Genomic DNA, 10,609 nt, shown 5'->3' on the forward strand with positions numbered 1-10,609 from the left:
TAATAACCTTTTAAAATGACGTAAATCGTTATGTAAATGTAAAATTAAATTACAAAACAGAAGTCCTAAAATATAAAGAACATTTAGGGAAAAAATATTATCTTGACTTTTAAAATAAATAAAACACGCTGTAACTAATAAAAGTCAGGTCGCCTTTAACTTTTAAACGGTGAATTATAAATCTTACTAATATTTTCTACAAATGTCGTAGAATTAAATAAAAATTCTATCACTGATTGCACAATACTGCATTCTTCCTTAAAATCATTCACAAATATTGTTGCCCCTGTAAAACATTGATACAATAATTAATCATATAGTATTTAGTGATTAATGTTTTTTGCTGTCTGTACATAGATTGTTAGTGATTCTTCAGCTATCTGTCAAAATTCGCCGCGGCCGGAAAGCTGGCCGTGGGAACGGGAGACGATCGATTTTCTCAATAAATCGCAAATTATAAATATAGCTTTAGACAACGGCAGCAAAGCGTCATTCTAGCTATCACTATAGTGTAAATTTTTCTCTTTATAAGTGTTATATGTGAAGATGCACATTTATAAAAAAAATCGTTACTTTAACGCTTGACAGATTATATAAGCTTTATGATTTTCATTACCAAGCCGTGAAAATCTTCAGACATCAGAGGTTATTTCTAACTAGCTGTCGCCCGCGACTCCGACCGCGCGAAATTAAAAAAGCAATTAGTAGCCTATGTGTTCTAACAGGCTATGTTCTACATCAATGCCAAATTTCAGCGAGATCCATGCAGCCGTTTTGGAGATACCTTCAAACAAACATCCATCTAAACATTCGCATTTATAAGATTATTAATACTTCATTTATTTTTTCATAATATTTTTCGTAATTATTCTTGTAGTTTTAAAAAGTGTGATTCAACATAAATCATTGCAAGTTTTTTGATAAACAGATTCTATAATGCGTCATTCTGATATCTGCAAAGACATTTTCTAATGAATCAATAATGAGTAACTATTATAATAACAACTTTGTACGTTTTTAGACGAAAACTTGATATAAAATTTAATTTTATTGCATCATTTCAATATAAATAAAACACGTCTGATAACTAATTTTACGTTGAATGAAACGTCTTTTAAGAATTCATTATGGTATTGACGATTTTCAAACTACCCACTAATTTGAGTTTATATTGGTCTATAAAGAGGATTGAATGGGCGGCACGGGTCAGCGATTAAGTGCTTAGACGAGTCGCATCTCTGTAAGAACTGTTACGTTAAGAAATAAATTTATTATAGACTAGTTAATAAATTACGCTTTAAAATTGTAATCACGGAATTGTTAAGCCGAATTTTATGCATTTTCGTTTTCAAAACATGCTTTTGAAGATGGTTCAAGACACTTGCAGAGTTATAAAAATGTAACAACATCTTAAATTATTTTACTATAAAGCAATTTAATAAAGATAATAATATATTCCTGATAGCCTCTTTTGGGAAAAATATTAGAAGCTAAATGTGATCTAATTTTCTCTTTAAAGATAACATACAACTGAGCATTCTATTTAAACCTTTTAATCTTGGAACATTCGTTTTAAAATGATTGTATACCGTGAGACGGATCCAATTTCGGGATGCATATAATTTAACTATAATTAGGTACATTCTCGCTAAAGTTAATTAAGAATCAGCTTTTTTACTGACATTTAAAATAGGATTTGGATAACTAATAATGAAAGTTTAGCTGATGTAGAAGATTTTGTTACAGATTTTTTATATGCACTAAGGGTTTCTTCCGCACTCAGAAAAGTTATGTGTTCTCCCTTAGTATTGTTTCAGTATAAGAATCTACGCTAAGTTTTTCCCTCTGTGGCCAATGACTATGGCACACTATGAATACAACAGTAGTATTCCGATGGATATGTAGCAAAATTTATCCACTTAGGGTCATACTATGGGTTGTATCGGCATAGTGACGGTATGTTGATTGTGTAACGCGGTAGTGGGGGGCGCGGGTCGAGGAGGGGGGGGGGGCATGTAAATGGCGGTGCTGTTGGCCGCAGCGCTCGCGACCGTGGGAAAACTATCGCCCGTGGCGGCTACGATACAGGGCCGCATTCATTACAGATTTAACTTATCATTAAATAGTTTGAATAAGATAGAAATTATATAAATATTTCTTTAAAATATTATTCTTGTATTGTAAATTTATCTAGACGTATTTGCAAGTCAAACGTAAAACTGCTATTATCTCAGATAGGAGCAACTCATGAATAATCATGAGCTATGCGAAGAAGGTAAGCGGACTGGAAAGCAACTATTCCATGTTTGTTTTTTTTCCTAAGTGTACACCCTTCTCTATCCAAAACTTTTACATTTGTTGTATAATAAGCTAAACTCCAATGATTGATTTGAATTATTAATAATCTTATACTAATGACAATAATAAAACGGTCCTGAGTCCATCCACTGACGCTCGTGCAGCGCGCACGGGCGCGTGACGGCGGCGCGAGCCGCTCACGAGCTGCGACGTGCGACTGCCGCTGACTGCCCACTGCTAAGATCCAATGTGGGATCGATACTTTAATTTATTCCTTCATTTGACACTAACTGCACACTACCCAGTCTCCGCATAGATTACAACAGTTTCCTGGACAGACAACAATGACACTTCTTTTGTTTTTTTCGTTTTTAAGAATTCCGCCTGTCTTTTATTCTTAAAACAAAAGAATGCTTTATAGAATTAAGTGTGTACTAGCAAAGGCTGGATTTAAGTGATAAAAAGTCGATTTTATTGTGCATAGAAAGGTATGAATTTAATTTGATTTTTTTTTATTTAAGCTATTTATTACAAATATCTTATATTTGAATTTGAATTTATTTCTTTAACTTTACCTTCCGCGACTTCGTGAAGAAGAATTTAAGAATCCATAATGTAGGCAAAAAGCAACATTATGAGCCCGCGACATCGATACTTTATTTACGACAGAGGCCAATTTAACAATCTTATTTACATAATCTATTTTTAACAAAGATTTTATCATTAAAAACAAATTTAGAACTAATTAATTATTATATTATGATCCTATACGTAACCTTCTAATTTTTGAATGATAATAATTAATAGTATTATGATTATAATAATAAATACATTTATACAATTTTTAAAGTCCTTGACCTCTAGACAAAATTTTATTACTCTTTAGATAAATATTGATAGCTACAGTTGGTATGGGAAGCTGTAATTGTTCAAAAATTTCGATCGTCATTCTTATAGTAAAACTGAAAATAAATGGAACTAATTGCTACACATTAAAGATTATATACCAAAACTAAGCAAAGCGACCGTTACCCATAGACATGCGCATTGGCAGATGCGTTGCCTACTTTTATTAGGCAGATGAGACGCGCAGAAAGAGGATATTTCCAATCCCTATGCGTCGCCTCATCAGTTGAATCCGGGTCTCTTTATCTCATTCCTTCATAAGAAAAGAGGGAGCAGGGGAAAGCTAAAATTTGACCTTTGATATGATAACTCGTTAGACTAAAAGCGCTATGACTTCGGCGTCTCACCCGTCTATCAGTGGGGTCGTGATATTTCACCGTTCGAGTCGGAGCATTCGTGTAATAGATGTTGTTGCGGACTCTACCACTATTAAAATTAATTTCTATTGTGTATTTCTACATAATAGTAATATTCTATTTATACGATTATCCACTTCACACGTTACACACACTCTACAAAGCCAGAGAGTGTAAAATTTTATGCTTTATATACTCTGTTGCTCCAATGTAATCTTCAGAGCTTTGGATTAAAAGCTTCATTACAAAGCCTAAACACTTTAACACTCAATAGCGTAATACTTTTTTCTGCGATCAATTAGTTGCATTGCCTCGGCAACAGGGAGGTCAGCACGATTCTAATTACTGGATATTGCTTTATTTCTTTTTACTGACAGGCGCAAGTGTGTCTATAGACACCATTACACTATCTACCCATTGCTACGCTGCAGACAAGATGTTATGAAGCTACTCCATTTTTAAATAATTAACACATATCAAGATAATTGTTATAGTTCTTTAGATTCTTATCTTTAAGAATAAAATAATTGATTTAAAAGTTCTTTGTGTTCAGCTTGAATATGTTTACAAATGCATATTTAAAGAAATATATGTATGTTGATACGAGGATGGTAAGCGAGACAACAATATTTCTGGTACAATGATGATTGATGTTTTCTTACAACATCCTTTTCCTTTTCGTGCAACGTGTAGGTATAAGTGTGAATCAATCCATGGCGATAATGTAGGTATTAAAATTTATTATTTATGTAGCTGTCCCCCGCGACTGCGACTGCGCGGAGTTAAAAAAACGTAATTAGTAGCCTAAGTGTTTTTCCAGACTATGTTCTATATGTATGCCAAATTACATCGGGACGTAGAGTCGTTTTAGCGATAAGTTCATACAAACATCCATACATCCATCAAAACATTCGCAATAATAATATGAAGAAAGGTAGTAAGAAGTAAGATTGCTTGCCTTGTGTCTCTCAATTGGCGCCCGAAATACAGTAGCAGCATAATTTACAATCTTTAACATGTGCGTGGCTTTATCAGATTATCCAGCCCTTAGTGGTGTAACTTTTTAATAATTTTCGTTTCAAAAACGAACATTTTATAATGCAAACATTATCTTGTTAAAGACTTTAGAATATTGAATTTCGCACCTCGGCTGAGCACAATGCTTTCACCATTTTTAAAAATGGTTATGAAATATAATTCTGCCAATATAAAATAAATAAGCGCATCGTGTTACCGGATAGCGTATCTTCAAAAATAGTAAAAGTCAAAGATATCAATTCGTGCTGCTCCGAACTTCTGGTCTTACGTAAAACCTCAATATTTTACCATCAAATTCCCTTCCTTTAGCTATTTGTTAGAAAATACCTTTCGTAAAAAGTACCCTAACCGATTCGATAAACAGATCATGGTTACTAAGCAGACTATTATTAATATTGCTAATATTATAAATGCGAATGTTTAGACGGATAGATGGATGGATGTTTGTTTTAAGGTATATGCAGAACCGCAGGGATCTCGACGAAATTTAATATGAATATAGAAGACAGTCCGGTAGAACACATAGGATACTAATTAAGTTTTTTTATTCCGCACAGACGGATGCGCGGGCGACAGTTTGTCTTATAATATATTTAAATCCAATAAAGTATCATCTATGTCATGATCCTATTTAAACAAAGACTGATGCCTTGTGATGTTTAACGGTTTTCATTATTCGTTTAAAATTCGTATCGCGTTAAACTGAATTTGGAATTTACGTATTTTACGGCAATTCCGCCTTTACATGAATATAAACTTCACACTGATGAAGTCAGCGCCAATCTTGATATGAAGGAACTGATACAAATGGTTAACTACGTGACATATATTTCTGTCACCAAGCCATAAACCAACATTAGATCGTTGTAAATTCCTACGTGAATACATTGATTTGACTAGAAGCATGATGAATCTTAAAGAGATTTAGCTAAAACATACCTATGTTATCTTAATATTGTTTCCTATTTTTCTCACAATACGTATTAATACATCATTCTACAATCATTGTCTTCTTAGTTTTCTTTTCCTAATTCTCTCTTATTATTTAGTAACTGTAATTTTCGTGGGTGGCAGTAGTTTGATATAAAAATATCAATATGATGTTATTGTTTCTATGTAACAAGAACGATTCCAACATTTCGATCAATTACCAAAATAGGACATCCAAATTGTTATTATATTTTAAACTAACCTATTGCGTTAACAAATTCAAGCGTGCACAATATCGATATAAAGATATTGCCATTTTCAAGCTTTATAACTCACGGATCATAACAGAATCCAAATTGCCGGTGTCTGTTGTTTTCACCGGAGCTTCCCACGGTTAGGAGCACGCAACCACAAGCTCCAATTATATCGTACTAATTTCTGAGTACGCTCGCGCCTGAATCTTACGCTGGAACGGTGGGAAGCCAGTCCGAATAGAAGCTTCGTGGAATTGTTGCACGCGCGGACACAATCATTAACTGATCCATTGCACACAAGAACATTTAACTAAAAATAGACTGGTCTTTTCGAACCAAATCATACTTAAACAAAGTTTTGTATGATTTGGTTGTGAATGATAGTGCTATTTATTATGCATAAATACTTGAAGAAACTGTTGGTTATGTCCGCTCTATTAAGTATTATATTTGAAACTCTTTTTCACAATATTCATCTATGTGGTGTAACATAATATGAATCAATGATTAGTCAACTAATATTTTCCTGACTGAAGAGGGTAATTATTTTTGACCAGCATTAGTTATGGCTTAGTTGATTTTGAATGTGTCATAGGGTTTCCAGTCTGTAGGGCTAATTATTTTTTTAATATCTTTATATATATAATTCGTCTGTGAGTGTGTATGTCACTGAACTTCTCTCAAACGACTGGACCGAATTTGATGAAATTTTTTGTGTGTGTATAAGAGGATCTGGGAATGGTTTAGATTCACAATTTTGTCCGCTGGACAATGTTTTTTTAATTAATTTTTAATTTATTAGTAGTTGTTGATTTTGGAATGTTTTACATTGGATCCGACAGACGGCGCTACCATCGCAGTGTCAAATTGTCAGACAACGTCTGTCGAGTCCGCTAGTTAATTATAATTTATTCATTCTTCTTCTTAAGTAGATTCACTTAAATGAAGACACAAGAATTCAACTCAGTTAATTTCAAGATGAATTGATGATTGAATTTGAAGTAAAGGTTTATAATTTGTTGGGGAAAACCTAATAACTGCTTTCTTTAGGCAATTATTTAATCCTATAACATAGTTTGTAGGGCAGTAATACACCTCCCGTTAGCATCGACAGTTTTTACTTGGGTGGATGGACATTTTTTTTCATTACGTTGAAGTGTTGCAGTTTGTTGTTCTAAATAGCGTTTGGTACAAAATCAAGCAGTTTGTTTTATTTAATTTAATTCGTAAATTTATGGATAGTGACAAGGAAAAGGGCTTCTGTCTATATCCCTTTAAAGATATAATTTAATGAATATTTGCTTCTACTACTATACGATAATAAGTTCATTCGTAAATACACATATACAATACTAATGGATTTGTAAAATATTTTGTTATATATGTTTTTCCTAAAGACGTTAAATATAAATTAAAATTGGACATAAGAATTTAATTTCAATGAGATTTTATGTTTTAAAATAATCTTTTAGAAGTTCTAATTTTAAATTTGTATATGTCCGATGAATTAGATTTTGAGTATGGAAATACAATAAAAAAAGATTATTATAAAAAGTATCGCGCGAATCGGATTAGGATACATATTATATTAGAATTTAGAAAGAGTGAATAAATGAGGTAACTTATATGTTAAACATATATGTCCCCATTAGTATGTTCTATAATTACGCATATTTATATACTAAAAGAATATTATGATATGCATTTGAATATCTTGTTTTTCTGCCAAAGCTTTTAAAGAGACATCTCTAAATTTGTTTAATCTTTTTAAATATCTTCTATTTTAAATCCTTTTGAGATCATCGTATTTTATAGCGAACTTGTTTATTTATTGCTTTTATTAAATTTGTGTGAAGAATCTGGGGTATGACATTAAACAAAGTCTATCGAGTTACAACACATTTTTATTATTCTTTTGGGTATAAACTTAATAACTAACCTAAGTTCTTAGTTTTGAGCTTATTTATTTAACCGAGCTATATATTATATCACAGATTAACTTAAACGCTACGGTACTTTATAAGTGTTAAACAAAAGATAAGCGGACGCCGACGCGGAAGACGTTAAAGTCAGGTATACAATAACAAGAGACTTTAAAACAAAAAACCTTATTTTATTAAATTAAAAACAAAACTTCAACAAGCAAAGCGAACGAATCACAATTCGTTTTTCAACACACATCGGTTCTAGGAACGTTAACTGGGTCAAACATAACTCTATATCACACATCCGGTCACACAGTCCTGGAAGTATAGGTTGCGAGATCAGGGACACGTTGGCATCGTCTCAGCGGCGGTCACCAGGGTCGCCACATCGATTGGGCGGGGTCGGGCTCGGAGGCGGGGCTGTGCGGCGGCGAGGGCGGCGCGTACGCCCGCTTTGAGCTCACCTCTTCGCCGCCCTGCCCGATCACGTCTGCTGGCCTCTTCATGCCTCGCTCATGCGGACCCATAGCCAAGGTTTGCTGCGGATGCGGGCCCGGTATTGCCTGCAAGGGCGTGGGCCTCGCAACCCCGCCGGGTGCGATCGGCTGCGGCTGCACTACCTGAGGACTTTCAAGCCTTCGTATGCAGTTGCTGAGGTGCTGCAGGAGTCTCGCACCCGCCTGAGGGTCCACTGGACCCTGTCTTTGCATCGCGTTGGCAGCGAGGGTGGCGTTTGCAATAAATTGGGACACTTCAGTCGCACACTGTGTGAAGCCAGCACGAAATCGCTCCGCATACGACATTTCATGTTTCAACACTAGTTGCCCTCTCCTCTTAAGGCTATGAAGATGTCGCACTGTCAGCTCGAGGATGTCTGCCTTCTCTAGTTTGGAGACGTTTTCGCCTTCCGCCTGCAGGGCTGTGACCATTAGATCTTTGAGTTCGTCGAGGCAGCGGTTGATGCGGGCGCGTCGCTTTCTTTCCAGCATAGGTTTCATGACCTTCCTGTACTGGTAGGTCCGGGACACGGGCTCTTCGTCGTGAGGCGGCGCGGTGTATACGCCGTGTGGCGGGGACATGGCTCTCGTGGGTAGGATCATGAGTGCGGCGCGCGCGGCGGTCAGAGTACGAGTGAGGCGCGCGCCGACGCACCGCTGCTTTTATGCGCCCTACACCGATTGTGGCAAAACGCCCGTGATAAAAATAGGGGTGGCAATTCAAAGAACGTTCATTCTGGTTTTAAAATAAATTATTACTTACTATTAAGAAGATTAAGTTAGTAATTTTTTCTACTTTGTAAAAAGTGAATATTTGTTACAAATAAAGAAGTATCAATTTTATATTACATACTATAGAAATACATGTAAATGATATAGAATACCTATTTTATGTTGTATAATAATTTAGTAAAACAAAACAAATGGTTAGACAGATTTTTTACAAAGTGCTAAAATCGTCCTTTAATATGTAAGCTTACTATGTGCATTAAATAATTTAAAATAATCTGATTAACACTTAAATATTAAATGACATAAACTATTGTCTTTTTTATTTTTCCATATTATTATTAAAACTATTAAAAATAGCGTCTTTTCTATACATGAGCAGCTGTTTGCCCAGACATCTAGGGAGTCAGCTGATGGCACCTGGGCCGCACGCGTTCTCACGCGCAACGCACCCTCCGCGCCCTTTGCGTCTTACAGACAGACACGCAACCAAGCTTCCCCAATACTCGTAGACATTTATAACAGCTGTCAATGTAAAGGTTTTTAAATTGCTTAAATGTAATAAAAGTATTTAACGCATTTTGCTATAGATAATATCCATTTTGTATTTTTTAAAATCTATGTTAAATAAACGTATTAATAATAAGTAGGTACTACGTACCGCATGACTATATTATTAAGTTTTTTTTACAACAAAAATGATGATTTGATTCATGACAGTACTGTTTCCTTTAAAGGGAAATAAATATTGATTTAAATAATTTTCATAATGTGACAGCCCTGATGTCAAAGCTGCGGCGGCGGCGGAGTTCGCGCGGTGCGTTATCGCCTTCGTCGCACACCAACTGACGGACCGATGCATAGAAATTATACACTTTTTTTCAAGTAATTTTTAAATTATTAGCGGCCTAGATAAAAATGTGTGCAATTATTATAGACGATATTGCTAAACGATTGGAATGTGCAATTAATATTACAACGTAATAGAACCTCTTTTTTCGAATGCTACTCGTGCTCGTTTTATAATCGTGTTGTTATGTCGATTCGAGGAAACGTAAGATATGTAAACATTGTTTTAATTAGTCATCCGAAAACAATCGTGGAGGTGTGAGCGATGAGCATTCCCAGCACCGCTAGTCGGCACTCGGCGCTCGTCGACCTATTGTGCGGTCGGGGCCTACATGACGCTACTTACTCTAATTCTGTCTCACGCGCCCAGACACCGAAACGTCTTAAGTGTCGACACGCGTCTTTGTTACGAACGGAAAGTACCGCTTCTCGCGACCCACTCGACGCTTACGGCTTTTTAATAATAAGGCTGTATCGGAGCGTTGTAACGGAAGGTCGTAAGCGACGCTCCGCTGGGTGGCGTTCGAGACATTCCTCTGTTGAAGTCGGCATCGTGGGAAAGGCCGTTTCGCTCGTGTTCCCACACACTCCGCCGGCACAAGCCAACCGATAAATTATCATAATACCATTGTGAGTGAGACGATACCAAGAAATTTTATACTTCATCAATCGCTGCGTTGAATACATTAGGCGCGTGGTAGCGTTTTGTCGGGGACGTCAGCGCGCGGTCAGCCAGTTCCAAACAACCCCATCCAACTTCTTATTCATTATATAACGTATTGATTGTTATCTATTTAATTAAAAATTTAGATTTACATTTTTAAAGG

The 10,609-nt window shown here is 35.6% G+C and overlaps 1 protein-coding gene across 1 annotated transcript; it reads right to left on the bottom strand.

The window, feature by feature from the left end:
* Positions 1–7,874: 7,874 nt before the first annotated feature.
* Positions 7,875–8,850, bottom strand: LOC106126594 (enhancer of split mbeta protein). Its single transcript, XM_013324317.1, has one exon. The coding sequence runs from the start codon at positions 8,805–8,807 to the stop codon at positions 8,079–8,081; it is 729 nt and encodes a 242-aa protein (XP_013179771.1). The 5' UTR covers positions 8,808–8,850; the 3' UTR covers positions 7,875–8,078.
* Positions 8,851–10,609: the final 1,759 nt, after the last annotated feature.

The sequence above is a fragment of the Papilio xuthus genome, unplaced genomic scaffold, assembly GCF_000836235.2.
Source record: "Papilio xuthus unplaced genomic scaffold, Pxut_1.1 DF824992.1, whole genome shotgun sequence".
NCBI lineage: Eukaryota > Metazoa > Arthropoda > Insecta > Lepidoptera > Papilionidae > Papilio > Papilio xuthus.

What these genes read in the sequence shown, in the direction of transcription:
- LOC106126594 (XM_013324317.1), bottom strand. Translation starts at nt 8,807, where the DNA reads ATGATCCTACCCACGAGAGCCATGTCCCCGCCACACGGCGTATACACC.